The 20,919-nt window shown below is 44.7% G+C and overlaps 1 protein-coding gene across 4 annotated transcripts in view; it reads right to left on the reverse strand.

Annotated features, from left to right (window-relative positions):
- The window catches only part of LOC101170139 (thyrotropin-releasing hormone-degrading ectoenzyme), a 169,251-nt gene extending 149,617 nt beyond the window's left edge, over positions 1 to 19,634 (reverse strand). The window contains exons 1-2 of one of the 4 annotated variants that reach the window (XM_078942045.1): positions 17,945 to 19,634; positions 6,541 to 6,782 (exon numbers count right to left, since the gene is read on the reverse strand). In XM_078942045.1, the coding sequence (XP_078798171.1) occupies positions 6,541 to 6,782; positions 17,945 to 18,424 (722 nt within the window). In that variant the 5' untranslated portion in view covers positions 18,425 to 19,634. Of the gene's footprint in view, positions 1 to 6,540; positions 6,783 to 8,502; positions 8,661 to 9,355; positions 9,482 to 17,944 lie in introns of those variants that run through there. The other 3 variants (XM_023952251.2, XM_078942046.1, XM_023952252.2) reach the window with 3 other exon arrangements.
- Positions 19,635 to 20,919: the final 1,285 nt, after the last annotated feature.

Genomic DNA, 20,919 nt, shown 5'->3' on the forward strand with positions numbered 1-20,919 from the left:
AGTGATTGTAAGAGCTTTAATGCAGCTGAACATCCACCTCTGTCCAAGGCTGAAGCAACTACAGCATCGACATGTAATGATCCACCAATCGTCACAGCACCAGAGGACACCACCACCAATCACACACTTCTACACACACCACGTTCACGGGTTCGAGAGCTCCTCATGTACGATAACCCCTGCAACCCCCATGCTTCCCAAACAACAGGCCTACAGAGGTCAGACGTTCTGGGGTTGACTCTACTTTGAGGAAGTCTACTGAGATTCTGCTGCTGCTTGGACCTCGGTCCTGCCAGTCCTGGGGGGCACAGAGTGTCCCACATTCGCTGGTGTTATACAACACCACATGCCAGTGCTTGAACCTTAGTCATTACAGGTAGATCTTCTGCCAACGAAAAATGGTCAAATCCGTATACGGCTCATGCAGGTGAAGCCCAGGAATTCTGAAGGTCATACACGTCTCAGTGAACCTGTACAGAGAAAATGTTGATGCCTTTTTTCTACAGGCATGCTGCAGGCGACAAGTCGTAGTGAACACTTATGCTACACGTAACGTGAAGTTAGTACTCACACATGGCCTGTACATCATAAGTGCGTGGATCTTCCATTATCCGTACATTTACTTTGCACGATAATGGTACGATCTATTTTCATGACGTCCCTTGAGGTAGCCGTCATGAAAATGGAACTGCAAGACACTCCTGTTCTCCCCTTAAAATGCAGCCACTCCGCTTTAGGACCCTCAACAGACCTAAACAACTTAAAAATCTGCAGCACCCGTACGGATCGATTCCCCATACAGGGCATGCGGCTGAGGCTTTACATATCGCCTCAGTTTCTGTATTTTTATTTTGTTGCTGTCCATAAATCTTCTTTCCCACAGTAGTCCTGTGCAGCCCCTCTACCTCCTCCCTCGCTGCTGCTTTGTCTCCATGAAAAAAGACCTCCCATCCTCACTTGCAAGGATATTTTATCCGCTCCAGGAGTGTGACAGCAGGTTGATGATGTTCATCAGGGTCATTTTGTTCATGCTCGTTGCCCTTAAAAAGTCTTCTTTAGCTGTGATGCTAATTTATGCTTCTGGCAACCAAATCTGGCAGCAGCTTTGACAGGAACTGACTGCTCAGCCTGGAGCTTGTGTATATATATATATATTATTTTAATTTGACTAATTCTGGGTCTGCCGTGGGTCACCTGCAGGTCACTTATGAATAGGTGGAAACACACAGGAATTCAAATTACAGCTGGAATCCATCAATGCGTGGTGGCTTTCAGCTGCTGGAGGCTGGTCCACACCCCCCATGGATCATTCAGAAGAAGAATGTCGAAAAATTTAAAAACTTTGAAGGAAAGTTAAAGTTCAACTTTTCTATTTTCCTCAGAGAGTGTGATTCAATTCTGTGTTTAACAGCTGATAAAGTTAACATGCTAAATTAAAGATTTTCATAGCAATGAAGAGGACCCGAAACATTTTAATGCAATAAGTTTAGAAAAGAGCTGGACTATAGAATAACCTCTACACGTATGCACAATAATGAATACACGGAAAATCATAAAACCAAAGAAAACAACCACAATTACATAAAGCTAAAGAGCTACACGTCAAAAATTCTAGTTTTGAAATAATTTGAAATTGTTCCTCAAAGATGTCGATGCGAAAATAATTGCTAAAAATGCTAAATTAATACCAAAGCAAAATGCTAGATTTGTGTAAAGCAGCTTGAACAGTTAAAATGAAATGATCTAAATTGCACATTTGATGCTAAACTAGCAAAAGAACTGGAAGGACAGCTGGAAGTGAGTCAAACCCACAGGTTGCGTAAGGTTTTTTCCAATTGCCTCTTAAAGTTCAATCTGTTTAAAAGCCTTTAATGTTAAAACTAACAGAATCCTTTAGAAATCTAAAAGGCCAGTTTACCATTCCCAGCTAAACAACAGCTGGAGACCAAAATCTGATCATTTGGAGGCGCGCTTTATGTGATGATTTCCTTAATTTCAGATAATGAGCAGCTTGTTTTCACTCTGGAGTTAAAGTGGGATCCACGCAGCAGGGAGGAGAGCACAGTAATGACATGAACAGACTCCCAAAGCTGCTCTTGAACTCAGCTTTGAAGTGAAATGACGCCAACGGCAGATTTCTTCTTCATCAGAAAAATGCTGGTCAGAAATTGCGCTGGATGGTTGAGCTCGGTAGCCCTCATCGCCCTCTGGACTACTGCGGTCAGTAAAATGTGACCCGGGCAGCCTCTGAGTCACATGTCTCGCTCGGGTCAGAACCGCTACTGCGCTCGTGGAGACCTCCATTACCCTCCCACGGCGTGGGTGCCGGTGTGAGGGTTGTAGAGGCTCAAAGAATGAGTGAATTTATGAAGTTTCCTCAGCTGACTGCCATGTTAGATAGGTTACCCTCTGACACGCTGCAGAGAGGGTGAGCGCGGTATCGATCTGAAATATCTCATCTCCACGGCGGATTACTCTGTCAGGTCAGAGGAGGAGACCAGAAGGCTGCGATGGTGAGACGGTGCCTTTAACGGATCGGCTTCTTTCTGTGCATCCAGTGTTTCCTGAAGCTTCAGTCTAATTAAAAGAACCTCCTCAAAGTTTAGACATAAGTGATCCCAAACTCATTTTATTTACATTGGTGAATGCGTCACGCCTGCAGTGTTCCACAGAGAGCAGCGTCGCATTAACTCTGCTTTCTGACAAGAATCCCAATGAGAGCTCCAGAAGCAACAAAAGCTAAAGTCTCACTTTATATTCGCTGAATTCAGTAAACCATTGAGTGCAAATGAGCTCCTGGAGGATTTAGGAAAACAGAGCAACTCCACAGGAGCCGGATGTTACAGAGCTGTATGACACGACCAGCTGACTTCATCCCGCCCCCCCAGGACGGTCCGAACGGTGAGAAGCGGTCATGAGACCGGCTGTGTGCGGTCAGCCTGTCTGGAAAGGGAACGGTCGGACGCTTTGTCCCACGATCCTCAACTCATTTATAGATGAAAAACCAGCTGGTTTCCATGGCAACGGGGCGTAAGCCATTTGGCGTTGGCTGACAAGATTTGGGAAGACCTTCATAAATGGAACTTTGCTCTGCTAGTAACCGGACGGAGGAACGTTCTTTACAAATGTGACAGTGTTCCAAAGAAAGCTGCCTTTCCTAAAGCCATGAAGCTTTAGGACAATTTTAAAAAATCTACGGAATTTTAATTGACCCAATCATTGGGCAGTTTAGCTCATGGAAAAAGAAAATGGCTAACCACAACAATGTCTATTTACAGAAAAAGTGTCTTTCTGCTGCAGACAGACGACAGACCCATAGGTATCATCAACCTTCATTAAGCTTCATTGTCATCCATTTTCTAAACTTGGCCTTTTGCTCTGGTTTGTTTCCATTTCAACTGTTTTAGCTTTTCTAACCGTTTCTTTTTCCTCTCTTACAAGTTATTCTACTGTAGCAACCAGACGCATTTACTTTTGTCAACGCACACATTAGGAAAAGAATTCATTCTCTTTGAACCCAGTAGTGTATGTCTGATCTGAGTATCTGTTGGATTATCTGAATCAAAAACGTGCAAAAAAAAAAGTATGCGCGTTTTTTCCCCCCCGTTTCTTTTTTTACGCAATGCGATATTCAACTCTCAATTGACAGTTCAATTTTCAATTTGAAAATGCATTTAGTAATTTAGAATTCCATATGAAACATTATAATTTTACATTACAATTCGACACCACCATTTTTGAAATTACAATTTTACGTTATTAAAGAATGAAATATCAGAAAAAAGAAAAAAATATATTGCATTTTAAATGGTCATTGGTTTTTTGATACCACACTTTACATGAAAATGCATGAATCAAGATAAACGTTACCCATAGAAATGAAGGGAAACTAGAAGCATAAAATAAATAAATAAATCAGACGCTAACTTCAGCCTAGTCTGACTTTGATTCGGCCCCTAGCCTGCAAAAAGGTTGGGGAACACCGATTTGAGGGGCGTCACGTCACGTCAAGGTAAAGGCAAATACTTTTCATATTAATGCATGAATGCGGGTTGTTGTGTGTTATGCGCAAACAACAAGTGAATGGATTTGCTGCAGCAGAGACTAAAATGATCCTAAACTGAACTGGTTCTACTGGGAAACAACAGCTAACTCAGCTTTCCACGATTTACACGAGGATCAATTTTAGGCTCAAGCTTGACACGGTGTGTGTTTTTGTGTTTGTCAGTGTGTGTGTGTGTGTGTTAATTAATTCATCCCCTTCCAGCCTTTTAAGCGTTTAAGCCTGGCTCGGGCTTTAGAGGAACCCTGGATGTTTGGCAAATCTCACAGCAGAAAGTGTGTTAGCATTAGCCGCACCACTGCCTCAAGCTAATCCTTAAGTTAACAGAGCTTTGTGCGCACACAAACACACAGACCCACAAACACAGAGTGAGCGTGGCATTTTTGGCACTTTGGTTTTTCTAAACAAAGTTATTTGTACAAATAATCAGCTGTTTTCTGTGTCCTTGCTAACCTGCTAGATTATCATCTTTGTGAGACCTTCATGTCTGTTTTTTTCTCCACTTGTTAACAGGCTTTTTCTCTCCTTACAGGATTAATTGCAATAAATCCGGGCGAGCCCACTGCCCTGAAATTATTTGTCATGGTCATGTAAACATGTAAATTACCCATGCTCCTCTCCTTCAGGAAACAGGCTCCTCCGTGCGACTCCACAGAAACCAGGTTAGAGCGACTCCGCTGTAACCTGGTTTCTGTGGATGGCCGCATTTATCTTTAACTAGCAGGTCGTTGTGCTGTGATGGAGCTCTGCTGGTCCGGCAGCTGCTGTATTGATCCAGGATTGATCCACAACAGCAGCAGCCTGTGCAGTGGTGCTGCAAACACACCGACAACAGATCTGACGGGTGGAGAGGGTTAGCCTCGCCTAATGAGAGACGCCAACCAGACTTTATTCAGTTTTAATGCTCATATGTCAGGATTTCCTGAATTTGTTTGGTTTCTTCTGCATCAAGAACAATTTTACAAAAGTAAAATAAGAGGGATTTAACTGCCAAAAGGTAAAAATGTGAGACTTTTCCAGTTTACATCCACTCTGCTGTCTTTATAAAAAGCTGAAAAAGAAATTTTACATTTATTTAATGCAAATTTTAACAACATTCAGTTTAAAATGCCACAGAAAATCTTGAATCTAAAGCAAAAAAGTAAAAAACAAACATATCTGAGCTTTCAGACTGCATTAACCCTTTGATTACCCACTGATAAAAATTGTGTTTTTAACATGTTGTTGGGGTGCTTTTCTCATAATGGAGGACATATACAAAGAAAATTACGCTTTAAATTCTTGAGTATAATATCTGAAGCAGAAGAAAAAATTATTTTGAAAAAGATCATATATGTGACACAAAAAATATGCTGGGCAGGCCATAAGCTCCCTACTCCGCTAGCGAGAGAGAGCAGGTAAACAGAGAGCTCTCAGCAACAGGGAGGGGAAGGAGGGGCGGGGTTACACCATGACAACAGCCCCGCCCACAACTCAGAGGTGAATTTCTAATTAACTCCTGCCGCTCTGTAGAAACTATGTCCTAGAAAACGACTCAGGTTTTTTATTTTGGCTAAAAACAACATCATCATCTTTAAAAGAGGACTGGGAATGCTTCGGAAATAGATCAAAAGATGATCGGAGCGGGACTTTAACACCAGAGACGTTGTCGGAAACATCTAAATACAGAATTTTTCATGTCAAAAGAGGCTCTGGAGTTAAAGGGTTAAATGATCTGCTGCTAGATACAAAGAAACTTTTGCTTCATTTCATCTTTATACTTTCAAACCCAAATTTGGTTTGTTTATGCAAAATTGTGTCACCAATACAAACTATTTGAGCAAAATAAAGAAAAAGTCTTCATTTATTATTTTTAATTTTTGCAACAAAACTAATGAAAACATCATTGAAAACATCTTTAAAGGCCAATATATCTCGTGATTTTATTGTATTTATTAAAGGTAAAATTTGAATGAGAAGAAGAAGAAGCTGAATTAATCCCGAAGGAAATTAAAAAGCGGATGAATTAATTGTTTCTTTAAGCTAACTTTATCTTGAGCTCCTGCTGTGAGTTCTGATGTTTTTACTAATCCAGAAAAGGTAAACACCTTGTTAAGCAGGACTCTCAGGATTGAGCCTGATTTTACTTCCTGATACCAGCATAATCTTTTGATGTGCACACACACATGCATGCACACACATGTGTACACACACACACGAAGGACCTCATGCCTAATCTAATGAATGTACCACCGTCTGTTTCCCATCAGCCCTGTGGGGCTCGAGTGTGGTGCACAAACGGCTCAGAGGCTTATGGGAAATTCATAAGGACGGAGCCCGATGTGTGCGGTTTGATAGCTTAAACACACACCTAGTAACGCTCGCACACACCCAGTGTGCGAGTTAATCAATGTCGCGGATGTGCGGCTCTGACCTTTTCTGGTGAACCACCTGCTGCTGCTGAAAAACAAGCGTGTGTTTGCGTGTGGTTTTTTTACCGTCTTTCCCTGTGCAGGCTGTACGCGCTCCTGAAGAAGCCCAGCAGCTCGTCCTCGATGGCGGCGTCGAAGCTCATGTTCAGCCGGTAAACCCTCATGGGCTTCATCTCGCGGTGCAGCGCCACCACGTACATCTGGTTGGCCGGGAAGGGGAAGTGGCGGTGGATGCGCATGACTCCGCCCCCTGGCCTGTTGGCGGGCCGGCCGCCGGCACCTTCAGCTGTGACGGACACTCTGTCCACCTGAGGAGCAGGGAAGCCGTGATTGAGTTCATTCTGGCGTCTGCGATGAGGCTTCTGCATTATAAATACATCTATTCTATGACACGCATGAATCATATCAGTGAGCAATGCTGAATGTAAACAAAGGTTCACAGCTTCCTGTGACCTGCAGCTTCTTCTCTCCAGAGATTTCAATTGGACTCTTGACCACTAACCATGTCCTCCGTTTACACATTTCTCAGAAAATTTCAGTTTTGTACGATTTTGGCGTTGAGGCAACAGCTGATTTGGGTAAACAGCTTTGTGTTCTGGTAACAGAACCGTTCTGAACCGGGCAGACTCTGTGACATTCAAGGTGCAGTAATAGTTGGTGAACTCATACTGAGGAACATCCATTTTTTGTCACTTGAAGACTGGTCACAGGCTGCTCTCTAAACTGCAGGAAACCTGACAAAGTTGCAGCAATTTAAGCACAAGGTCTCACTAATTTAACGAAGGCACAATAACAATTAAGCTACGTTCACATCACACTCAGCAACACCGGTTCAAGCGACCACTTTAAAAGAGAAGTATACGCATGTAAACGCACAATTTGACCTTCCGTGTTCAAAAATCTCACATCCTTGTGTTGCTAGGCAAGTTTTAGTGACATTTTTGGGGCTTTACATACAAAAGGTGCAGCCTTTGAAAGTCAAACCTAAACCAGTTCAAACTTTGACCAGTCAGGGTCTCACTTTTAGTAATGAAGTATGGGTCCTTTCCAAAACAGAGCCGTTTGACAATCGATCAACTGTGGATTGGAAGATTCTTGGTGCAAAATGTTGAAGCAGAAAATCAGGGTTGGATTCCCAGGGTGCAGAACGAGCTTCATCCAGTGTGGGTCTTTGGGGAAGACCCTACTTGCTACTGCCTACCAATGTAGCCACATGGGGGCCCCAATACTGGATCCCCCTGTGCCAGTCCCCAGACCGGATAAAATACAGGAATGTGTCAGGAACGCCAGGATAAAATACAGTAATGTGTCAGGAATGCCCGGATAAAATACAGGAAAATGTACGCACGATATGAGGAAAACTTGCGATATAACTGATCAATTTTGCAATGAAGATAAAACTTGCGATACATGAACAAATAGGAAAACAACCTAAAACATCAATTCCATTTTACTGCAACAGTTTACAGTCAATAAGACTTAAATTACACTCCACATGACCCTCGTCTACATAGGAGGGGAACATCACACATCACAGAGCTCTGGTTAATCAAGCATAAACAGCATTCAAATGTGTGAACGATAACTCCAGAAGTTTAAAGGTTACTCGCGCTTCAAACCTTTTGATAAAGAACAGATTGTTTGTTTGTTTTTAGGAAAACAAACGCCTCACTTTTGGTTACAGAACATTCAAGAACTGTTACGGTAAAGTGAAAGTCCAGTAGCCTCCTTTCTGGGTATTTAGTATTTCCTGATTATAAAAGTAAACAGTAATGAAGGTATTAAATTAGACCAACAGTTTCCATATTTGCCGTACATCAACACTTTAACGCCGTTTAAAGTTCTTTAAAGCAGTAACAGACGAAAAAACAACAAAAAAAATTAATTAGCGGGTTATTTGCTAGCTTGATCATGCTAGCAGCTGATAGGATTTATCATTAAACGGTTAAGACTAGCACGAGCGCCGTAAACAATACCAAAAAACATTTAAGTATCATTTACGTTGTTTTACTAACTAAAAATACTTACAGTTCCGACATTTCTGCTTTATAAACTAGTAAGAAAAAGTTTGACGTAGTTTCTGCGGCAGCACTTCACAACCGGATACGCAGACACAAGCCCAGGCATGAACTGTACTTCCACCTAGCGGTGAGGCTGAAGTACTGCAGCTAGAGAAAAAAAAGAAATAGCCGATTTTCCTACCAAATTACTGTTACCAGAGCTGTCTTTAAACGCTCTACAGTTTGTTTTATCTGTCGAATAATAACAAAAAAAATCTGCTGAACTTATAAAAATAAATAAATCCAGCAATTAATGTGACTTTATTGGCAACATTTAATTTTGCTTTAAAGGATGCAAGACATAAATGAGAATTTTACAATGTGTGTGCAAAACAGATGCGACTGTTGTGTGATCCATGTGCAGAGACAAGATTAATTTTTTCATTGGGTCTTCTGGAGGTCTATTAAACTTTCATATTGTAAAAATTGGATGTATTTTCCATATTCAGTTGTTACTAATTTACATATTTATTCCATATTTGCTGATCTTTAGTAGAAACTCATTCATTCGAGACACATTGTGTAGTCGCATCTTCTAGATGGTACCTCTGGGTTCACTTATGATCCCTGCTAACACTTTTATCCACGTTAATTAATTTTAAATGTAAGATGGAGCAGGTCACACTGGGAATGTCCAACACGGAAGATTTATATTTTTTTAAACTTTCCATGAAAAATCTAAATCCAGATGTGAAACGGGATTCGTGAAGACACTCTACACGCTTCTCCTCAAAACAACAGCTGTCTCCTCATTTGAACTTAAACCGTCTGGGCTGCAGGACGCATCACAAATTATTTCAAAAGGAAAAGAACATTATTACCGGGTTTTCCAACACCATCAGATAGTCTGGATTAAAAAGGGTTTTACTAAATCTAGAGATTGGATCAGTCCATGTTTCAAATTAATTATCGTTGCTCTTCGGCCCTCCGCAGATCAGTGCATTTTCACTGCGTTTACAGCATGTCAGTTGAAAAACTGTTGCTAAGCAACAAATTTTTTTTCAAAGCCAGCTGTGGTTCAAAGCCAGCTGTTGGACGTGTTTGCTATGGAGAAGTGACAGAGGCCACATGTTGGGTAAACCGTGCGTCATTGGCAAAACGGCGTTTGCAGACCGCCGTCTCTGTTCAGACCCGCAGACGTGTTTGTGAGTCTGAGGATGACGGCAGCTGGTGAGAAAACGGAGACTCTGGTTAAAACCTCAAAGTGATTTTTGCTTTTCCCCGCTCATTAGACCGGAGCGGAGGGTCAAGCTGAGTGGGGATTTGCTGGTAATTAAATTAAATGTCACCAAACTTATAGCACCTGAAGATCAGGTGAGCAAGCAGGTGCAACATGACTGGCAGGTTGTGAGGGAAATGCCAGCATGCAGGCGCTCCCACGCAGTCCAGAGAAGAGGCCTAATCAGCCACAATGGCGAGGCAGGTCTTTGTGGGTCACCGCAGTGGGAGCATCACGAGCGCATACTTAAATACTAAATCAAACAGCATGCACCCGTGCTGCTCACTTTAACCATTTTTGGTGTGAAATGATGCAAACAATCAAGGCCCCTTCTTTCTAAAATTAATCATCCCGCTGATTATCCGACGCATTTCCTGGAGGGGGAGGGAGAGTTCAGGAGAAAAGAACCTCGTTAAATACATTTCAAGTGTTCGGGCTCATTTCTAACAGCTTTCAGAACAGCCACATTTCAAAAGCATCAGTTTACAGAGAGATCCGTTTTATACGCCTCCGTGGAATTCCACTGCTTTTCTGGAAGATTTTCAGGCAACAAAACACAACATTAAAAGTCCAATGTAAAAGTGCGTGAATGTGCATTTCGGGTTTCTGCGTCACTATGCAAGTTTTACGGCCATTTTCAGGCCCTACGTACAAAATGCGTGGCCACTGAACGCACCTCACAAGTTAAATCAGGTCATCTTTGACTAGAGACTTGGATTTGGTTTGAAAATCGATCATGGAAGATAAACTGATAATGCATAATTGCAGTTTGTGCCCGACAGGAGTAACTATTGGAATAGAGCTGTGAAAGAAAACGCTTGGATTAAGAGATTTGCACTGCTACAACATTTTATACCACGATTCTTCCAACTGTTGGTGGTGGACATGCGCTCAAGAGTAATTCTTTTGCCCGTGTAGTCAGTGACTTGTATATTGTTGTCATGACAACCGGGCAACATTTAGGTCATTCTAATATTGCTCGCCATTATTGCTGCAGCGGTAACGTTAGCTGTTAGCTAGCAGAAGTGAATGTAAACAGAGGTCTTAGGAACAGCGGTGGAAGGGGGGGGGGGGGGGGTTGCTCCGCATCAACAGTCCCGCCCACAACGCCCGATCTGCAGAAACTATGTCCTTGAAAACGACAGGAGATTTTTAATTTTGGCTAAAATCGGCCTAATCCCCATAAAAAGACCACTGGGAACGATTTGAAACTGGATCAAAAGACGGCTGGAGTGAGTCTATAAACATGGAGGTTCCTGATAACAGAGGTGGTGGGTTAACGCGGCTTCATGCTAGCTGCACCAGAACGAATGGACCCCCAAATCCATCCAAAGCTACAATCTGGTATAAAGATCAGAGAATAATGATGTTGCCATGGTAACCACTCAAACATTTTTGTCTAAGCCACTATTTTGACATTGCGACCCGGCCAAAGGCCTGTATGGTTACGGTCACACCAAAGTGCTTCTAACTAAGATGAACACGTGGAATTACTCTTTAACCCTTTAACATCTGAGCTTCAGCTTCAGTGCTGACAGATTCTTTGGAATTATTGTAAACTCAGCAACAATTTACAGCATCCAAGTGATTCTGAAGCGGAGAAAAGAAGCTTTAAATCTGATGAAATGATAGAAACCTCGTAAAAGGTCGAAGAGTTCTGTAGTTTTGTGTCACAGGCGACATCTCCAGTATTAAAGGGTTACATTGATGCAAATGTAAGTAAACTTCATTTTTAATGACCTGAACAGGTGTGTCAGCTTACAGCAGGGGTGGGCAATGAATGGGCAATGGGAATGCGGCCATCAGTGCCCACCTCAGGCTTAGAGAGACACAGCGGTGATCCGGGGAAGGGAAAACAGTTCATGCGGCTCCAAAAGGAAGAAAAGCAGAAAAATAAAAGATGCAGATGTTGGTGGAGGATGCCGGCAGCCGACCGCTTGAGCTTCAGAGACGTCCAACCACAAAGTCTCTTATCTGGCCTCTGGAGGAGCTCACACCGGGGATCACTCTGCTAATCCTCTGCTTGACAGGCTTCTTCTGAGGCTCCTGTGGCCCTGTCAGCATCAGTAATGAGGGATTTCACAATAAAAGCATGATCATGTGAAACGAGTTACAGACTTGTTGGGGCAGAACTTTCTAGCTTTCGCAGTTTACTTTTGTCCCACGCTAACCAATCAGGTGGAAATACGGCCAATCAGACAGCTAGCTGAGGCGATGCATGAGATTCTGTTCAATGTTGGAGTTGTATCGATTTATTTTCACCGTCGTTGCTTGTAAATCTTAAAGCTGTTCCTTTTTTTTTTACAATGAATTGATTAAAATGAGCAAACAGCCTGACAGAGAGCTAGCAGCGATGAGTGGGCTGTGGTCTGAGCAGCAGTGCATGATGGGAGGGCGCCCAGCAGCGGTTTGGAAAGTCCGTTGTCACACATCAGTGATCCTCCACCAATTAAACGCGGTGAGCGTCTGAGCGAGCCGGTCTGGTTATTAGACGAAGGGGCGGATCGATGCGGACTCGGAGGCCGACTGGAAGCGATGGGATTAAAAGGATGCGTTTCTGCTGAGTCAGCAAACGCCGCCACAGAGCTGCGAGATGCATTCAGATGCTCCAAAATGCTTTTTGATTCTGACGTTTGTTTGCAGCTCATCCCTTCTGGATGGTGAAACTCCTGCTGCTGCAACAGTTTATTGGACTCAGGCGATTCTGGTTTTCGGGCAGACTCCGGATAAGCAGCTGGGATGGATTTTATGGGAAGGATGTTAACACTAATCTTAACCAACATTTACCAACCAGCAGATGCTTTTAATGACTTCAGAGCCTCTGCGCCTGTAGGATCGCCCCACCTGGGTTCAGAGAACAACAGCCCCCGTTGACGGATGCTTCATGGTAATATGGAACATTGAAACCTGCACTCGCCTGCAGGAGAAGGATGTCTTTTAGGTTGACTGAATGATGCGGAAATGTTGAGAAGCCTGATGCTACACTCACACCGGGCTTGGAAACGCAGGTTCAGGCGACCACTTCCAAAGAAGTGTCTCCGCTCTCTTCAAAACTCTCACGTTTGAACGCCATCGGCTGCAGCGTTTCACACCGAGTCTCTTCCACTGTGAGTTAGTGGATCAGGACTAGTATAGGGCAGCGACCATCGCCATAGATAGTGGCTCTATCCGAATTCCCGCCCTGACCCATAAATACTAAAAAACTATATAGTGCAGGACTATTTAGTGTTCTGGATTTTAAAAGCAGTTTGGACACCACCCTTCCTACTTTTGTTTTTTTTAACGGTGGATATGATGTCATCGATTTCGCAAAGTTAAAATTTAATTGATATGAGCGTTTTACGATGATTATTTATGAGTCCACCTTCTTCTGAAGATAAAAACGTTGACAATTTATCAAAAAGATACATTTAAAAACTTTTTTTGACAAAAAAATTTGTTCCAACGCAATGCATTGTGGTCTGTATTCACCGATCTAGTGAGCATCGATGCACACTGGATTTTTCGCAGAGACTTCTGGGTAATTTCCAGGGCACTGGATTTAGGAATGGTAGATTCGGACAGCGATAAAAAATGGAGAACACTCTATATAGTGAGTAGGGAAAGAATTCGGACAAAACCAGTTTATTACAAACTGACCCCTCCCCCTAGGCGTTCCAAACAGGAAGTACCTGCTGGCTCCAGGTATTCAGAATCCCATAGACTTCTATAGAGAAATAAACAGCTGTTACTCATATTATTGGTCAGGAGACCCATTCTGGATCTGATACTTTTCTTTAACATCTTTTTGACAATCGTCTTTTTTTTCTTGATAGTTTTTTCTTTATCACAAGTTATGTACGTTATAAACTGACCAATCATCTCGAACGTTTGATTGACAGATTCTCCCGCGATGCTTTCAGTGGAAGGGCTGTGGACTTCAAACGCGCTTACTCAGGATTTGCGACAATAGTTGCCATAAAAATGTGGCTCAGACCGACTCAGACCAATCACTGTCGTCTGGCTACAAATGACGGCGCCCGTATTTTGGAAAAATGGCGACTGAATCGGCTTCATTTTGCCGGAGCCGGAGGTGAGGCAGAGATCAGCAGACTGACGAAGCCACTCGGATGAGCGATGAAACGTTTCAACGACGATTCGAAGTCCAGATGCTCCAACGTCACCTGGATAAATGAAAAGCTTCACTCAAAAGTGAGACCTTCCCAAGTTTTGGTTTTAAAGATAATAAAAATTATTTTGTTCCCAAATCCATTAATAATAAACACAAAAGAGTCCCTAAATGTCCCTACATTTACAAGGAGAAGAAAGGTTTCCTGACGTGATGAGAAAAGGTTTTCTCTCAAAGCGATGCTGGGAGGGGGTCAGAGAGGTTTCCACAGCCTTTTTTCTCTAAACATTACATTCGTTGGTTTATTTGAGAGCTTTTATTTTACTCATTTATCTCAATAAAAGACCATTTCAAGCCATATTTGTTCTAAACCCCGTGATTTGATCACTTTTACTGTCAATCTCTAGCTTAATTTTCATCGGGAAAATGGAACAAGAACATGTTAGAAACACCGTTTTCATGGGAGTAGGTCTTTAAAATGACAAATCAGATCCACAAATAAGCAGAGATTTGTTTTTAGGTCACATTTTTTCATGTTTTGTTCCTGTTTGGTGAAAGTTGATAGTATGAAAAGATGGTCTGAAGAAAGAACAGTGAAAGGGAACGACGTGTCACACGGCCAATACCTACATGTTCCATGTATGAAAGCTCGTCTTCCATGATTCATGCGTGATGTGCGTAATTCATCAGTGTTTCTTGCGTTTGTCGATGTGCTCAGATGTCTGTCAAGGATTTTGGCCGACGGCTCTTTACGTTAAATCGGTTTTAAGCTGTTCAGAATTTTTGGTTGGTTGAAATTTTACGCATATTTTACGTCTTTTCTACACAATTAACCGTTAATCTTACACAATTGGGTGTGTTTTTTGCGAAATGCATACCTAAAAATTTCCACATATGTCTAACAGACTTTTCACGCATTTACCACCAATGTTTAACTTTTACATCACGCACACGGTGCACAAATCATGATAGAATTACACAATTGACGCACCAATAACTGATAAATATAAACAGCACAATAATCACACACGTTGATGTTCTACATTTACGTGTTCTTTGCGTTTATTCATGTGTGTTTTTAACGTGGTTCAGATCACATCTTTCCCTGCACGTATCTTCACGTCTGACCAATGACCAGCAGCTGTGTTTCACGGCCTCCAGCTTTGGTTTTCTGTCTCTTTCCTGAAAGAACCGTGAAACCTCAGCAGGCAGTTTAACAGGGAGGTCCTTAAATTTCCTTTGATCCTCTTTTGTGGTCAAATGAAGATTGGAAATGATTAAACGCAGCGTTCATAAAGCTCGGCCGGAGCTGTAAAGTTTCCTCCTGCAGTCGTCGTCTTATCAAAGCGGCCGACCGATCAATGGACATTAGAACCGAAGCAGCGCGAGCTGCTCAGATCCCTGCTCTGAGCTCCCGTCTCCCTTTCTGCTGGCTGATTTAAGGGTCTGGAACATCCTGCGCTTACAGCCGGAGGACACGGGGCCGAGGCCTGGGGAGGGCATAAATTAGCTGAGGAAGGCACCTCTGCATGTTCATTATCATTGACATGATCTGAAGGCACAGGCAGCCTGCAGGCCGGAGATCCGTCAAGGAACTGGAGGACGGCTCCTTTAAACGGTCAGCAGAAAGGAGCTGGTCTCCTCCTTTCTTCTTCATTTCTAAGTTGTAAAACACCTTTAACTGCCTCCCTCTCCTGCAGCTGATGGCTCTATTTTTGTCAAATTGTGCACTTTTTTGGAGGAGGCCCGCCTGCGTCGCAACAACACCTTTTGATTCCCACAACGCTCGCTCAAACTCCAGCGAGGCTGACGGCCTTTCAATTGCCCTCTGACCAAATTAAACTGATTTATCCGTCTTGCACATTAGCCCCGGATGGCCGGCGTGAAAAATCGTGATGTTTGGGCATTTCTCTGAGGCGCTGGTCGCAGGAAGAGGCTGAAACAGCAACTTTGCTGGTTAATTAGCCTCGTTAAAGAGACCTCTGAGGGTGAATCTGGAAATAAACACTCTTTGTTAGGGTTTAGCATGCAGCAGAGCCGCTGATTTTATTGGACAGACGCAGTGGGAACGTTGGACTGATTTTAACGCAGACAGTAAAGAATATTTGCCCCAAACGTGGCTCGGCTTTAACAAGCTGACTCAAGGAGAACCAGAACTCAGGTGGACGTCCAGGACTGCTGAATTAAATTATTTGACCTGATGTGGACCAATCAGAACTTGAAGTCTGGGTCACTGATGGAACATGTATTGTTGATACTATATATGATCTATAGCGGCAGCTGTAGGATAAACACTGTATAAACGTAGAATTTTAAGATTTAGTCACATGCACCAGTATGGGATCGGATTCTGCGAGTTTCTGGGTCGTCCTGGTCCATGGAGGGTCATAGAGAGGAGGGAGTGTGTCTTGAGGCTCGAATGGCCACCTCAAGGGAACCGAAATGGAACGTACCATTGTTATGCGTATGGTATCATGAATGATGGAAGTTACACCCACTTACGACGTACGGGTGATGCTGTCTTTGGCGCCTTTACGCCACACTCTAATCGCGTTAAGATCGCCTACTAGCCTGCAAATGCCACGTGCACGGGGTGTGCACGTGATCCTTTAGTGCCCGTAGGACGCCTGTAGGATGTCCACACAAACTACACTTTGTCTAATTTCCTGTGCGTCCGTTTCCTCGCATAGCTCAGTTATAGCAGCTCACCTGGCATCTGTTCAAACCTGCAAGTAAACTCTGGTGCGCTACATCACAGTGCCAGCACTGCAACTCATCCAGCAGACAGAAAACTATGGAGCCAAATTGGGGCCAATAGTTTTGAAAACTGAAATACAACAACTAAAAACTGTAAGATTGAAACTCTAAATAAATAAAAACAAAAAAAGACTCAAAAGTTCATGCGGATTTCTGCAATCGAATATAACCTAGATTTTGTTTTTTCCGGTTTCAAACTGTCTATTTTTAATTTTCAAATCTCAAATTTTTGTTTAGTTCCAAATCAGAAATCTTCAGTTTCGACTTCTGGCCCCTCTGTGGCTCGCTCTGGGGGCGGGGCTTATTATATATATATTTTTTTATATTAACTGCTCAAATTTCTGAAAGGGCAGCCATAAATGTCAAACATTTGAAGGTAATATTTCCTTCTGGTTATTGAATCTGATATTTTTGGACACAATTGTCAGAATAGCGAGATGGAACGTTTAGAGTACAAGCACTAGACATGTACAGGTTGGGTTTTCTTTTTACAGGTCAATGCACAATTCAAGAAATCCTGCCCTCTAGTGGCCACGACAGTTCCAGCCAGACGGTCCACCCCTGAAAGTGCAGTGTGAAACCAAATCAATCCAAATTTGAATTTGTTGGCCAATCCTGGACATCAAGGGCCGTCCTGCAGACATACCTGTCCTGCGGATTACCTGAACCAGGTGTGTTCACCCAGTCAGAAGCAGCAGGGGTGGAGCCGATGGGGTGGGGGCAGGACATTTGAGATCTACATAACAGCCACAGACGGAAGCAGACTCTAGTTTCAGCGAGACGCCATTTTCTTTTCTAGAATTCAGACTCTAAGCAACTCTTCTGGAAAAAGTTGGTCTTTACCGGAGTACAGACAGATTTCCGTGACATATTTGGAAAACGAAAGAATATTTACGACTTAAAATTTAAATGTGATAAAAGAAAACCAACCAAAGTCGTAAAGTTCTCTAAGACACCCGTCAGCTTCAAGAACACAAACGTTATTTTTTGATTCTTTGACATTAAAATTAAAAAATGCATCAAAGCATAATTTTGTTATTGATCAGAAACAGGTGGTTTATGTCGTGTGGAAACGGTGAGAGAACGTCAGAGCGGAACGTTTTCAGTATTGATGAAGGACACAGATGGATCTTTGGACCGATGAGGCAGAAAAGGATTGAGTGAAAACCAGGCGTCTGAAGGAGAGGAACTCTCTCAGTTCTGAAGGTTCTGCTTTGTGACCCATCAGGATGATTGATCAGGTCCCGTTCTGGTCACTAAAACCGACTGCTTTTGAATGCCAAGTATTGTGGGATGTTTTTGTGTCATAGGCTGCAGAAGGCGTACCTCGAGGCGGTCGGCGTGTAGGACGATGAAGCGCGTGGCGTTCAGACACTCCAGCTCCACGCTGACCTCTCCGGAGAAGGTGAAGTTGTCCATGTAGACGGAGATCCGCAGGTCGTAGTGCCTCGGCCTCAAGGAGCCGGGCAGCCGCGGGTTCCTCCACGGCTGGACGGACTCCTCGTCTCCTCTGTCCCCCGTTCTGTCCCCTCTGCTCCCGTTTGACCTCCCTGACCCCCTGGGGCCCGCCTCCCCCGGGGCCCCCCTGCGGTCTCCACAGTCCTCGAAGCGGATGCTGAGGACCACGGCCACCGCCGTCACAATGATGAGCGTGACGATGGACAAGGCGAAGCCCAGCACCAGCCGCTTGTGCACGGTGATGTGGCGCTCTGTGGTCCGAGGCCGGACCACCACGGAGTCGGCCCACTGATCGGAGAGGCCGCGGCCGTTCCGCATGGCGCCGGGGCTGCTATCGTTCAGTCCCATCCCAGTAGTCCCTCAGAGAACCCACCTGGGAGCTCAGAGCCCGGACCTGGCTGCTGTCAGACGGGTTGGTCCGGATCCATTCAGCGGTTCCCTCCTGACCTCTGACCTCGCTGCTGCCGGGGCGCAGAGTCCAGGTGGATCTGGAGCAACGAGAGCGTCTCACATTTCAGGAGCAACGCTGACAAACTCTGCAGGACGAGACGGCGGCGAGCGGATCGGTTCTGCGACGATGAGACCAGAATCAATGCGGCGAGGCTCGATTTCAAAAGCAGAGTCTGAGGCGAGGATGAGGAGGATGAGGAGCATCCGGGCTCCTTCAGCCGGGGATGAAGCTCCTCTGAGCAGAAAAGTCAAACCTGCATTAAAGTGGTCTCTGGACGTCTGTGAGGAGAACCTCAGTTCTGCAGAAGTTCTGCTCAGCCCAGAACCAGCAGAAGATCTGAGGAAGTTCTGCTACTTTCAGCAGGTGATGAAGGCTTTAATGCCCCCCCTCATGGGATACCGGCATGGGGGGCAACAATTATAAGTAAACAAACGTTGGCTCATTCCTATGATCAGAACCAGAACTGCCGGTAAAACCGGAGAATCCTTAAAGCGAACCCCCCACACCCCCCTCTCCACAGGAACTTCTCCGCTGGGGGGGCCGTGGTCTCAGGCTGCTGTCAGCTGACGGTCCGTCCCCGGGGACTGGTGGTTCTCCCCCCTCCGGGTTCAGATCGCCCCCCACCCCCACCTGCCGTTCACCTGCTGCGCGGTTCCGCCAAACTGTCCCGTTAGCAGCCCCCCTCTCCCCTGCTGTTATTGATTTGCGCTAGGTTCCTTCCTGATCAATCAAACATCGATGCAGGCGCGTGCGCCAAATAAATCCGTGATCGCGGGGTCCAGAAGAGAGCCGGTCTGAGCGGAGCCGGACTCTCGCGGGTCCGAACCCCTCCGGTCAGCCCGGATGTTCCGCAACTTTTGAAGGAGAAGGACAGCCGCTGCTGATGAGGAGGAGGAGGAAGATGAGGATGATGGTGCTGATGACGACGACGACGATGATGATGAAGAAGCTCTCCCGTTCAGCATCCCTCCGTCCGTCTGCCGGGAGGAAGATGAGGAAGAATACGAGGAAGAGCGACCGATCAGCGGCGCCGGCGGTGTCCGTTTGTGCGAGAGCGCGAGCTCCAGCTGGGAGGCGCGAGCTCAGAGTGAATGAGAGCGCGCGCGGGGGAGAGGGAGGGAGAGGTAAGAATGCCCCCCCCCCTCAACTATTCTCATTCCGCTCCGCGCGCTCCGAAAAGACACGGATGGAGCAGACTGGCACGCGCACGGACAGTCTCGTTATTTTAAACCTATTTAGAAAACTCTAAGAATCACCTGAAACTTTTTTCTCATCATACGTGATTTTTTTAAATAGAAATGTCATTTGACCTGTCAGTAAAAGGACGCGCGTGCACGCATCCACAGCAACCCCTCCATGCTTTTCTGCCTCGCGCTCATATTTATCCTCCACTGCAGGTTTGTGTTGGAATCTTGTTTTTCAAACTTCTCTGTCAGGAGGGAGAACTGCTGGTCGGGTCAGTGCGTCTCCGAGGATGGATGCTGGGCGTTTCTCCATGGTTGCCATGGTGACACCATCACCCAGTCTACCCAGGGATGGGCTTTGACCCTGACTGAAGGGTTGACCTCTGCCCCGCATGTTCAGTCGTTTCATTTTAGTCAGTTGCCTTCTATACCCGCAGCGTTTGGGGGTTTTAGTGTGTGTGTGTGTGGGGGGGGGGGGGGGGCATTTAGGACATTGGCTTCTTCATAAAGTTCCAAACAAAAAACATTTCTGTCTGTTTTCCAATGAAAGCAAAGACCTGAAGCAGCTTCTGTGGCTCAGCTGAGAGAAAGCTGGGATTTATGGGGGACGTCAGGATGACAGATCAACCAGGTTCAGCGTTTGACCTTAAAATGGGAAAACTTTGATGGAAGCATCGATGGGTTCTGCAGGCCCGACCCTAATCCAGCTATCATGGAGGCGCTCTGCTGCTGGGCAGGGGGGGCTTGAAGCAACCAAAGAGCTCACTTTTGGTCAAATCATAAATCCTTCTTTACTTCACCGCCTACATGGTGTGAATAAACAACCCGGTTCCTCTGATGTGACGTTCTGAGTTCCAGACAAATTTGGAACGTTCCCGTCTGGATCTTTACCTGCAGAACTGAAGGATCCAGAGCAGAAAGGTCTCCACCAAAGCTGGAGCAGATGGAACCTGATCAAACCGCCCCGGACAGCTGGAGCCAAACTGTACATGCAGTGTTTGTCCTGTGGGCGTCGCTATCTCGGGAACCTGGTTTTTGACAGTTGCCACAAAGTTAAATAAAATGTCCTGCTAAGATTAGAAAAAATCAAAAACAGTTATTTGTTTAACTTACAATGATTGACAGAGATGAGAATCCCCAGAACGCGTCAACCAGTACAGGATGGCGGGCCGACATCGGACTGAGCCACTACAAAAACACAGTGTGTA

The sequence above is a fragment of the Oryzias latipes genome, chromosome 23 (genome assembly GCF_053564925.1).
Source record: "Oryzias latipes strain Hd-rR chromosome 23, Olatipes_Hd-rR_3.1".
Lineage (NCBI taxonomy): Eukaryota > Metazoa > Chordata > Actinopteri > Beloniformes > Adrianichthyidae > Oryzias > Oryzias latipes.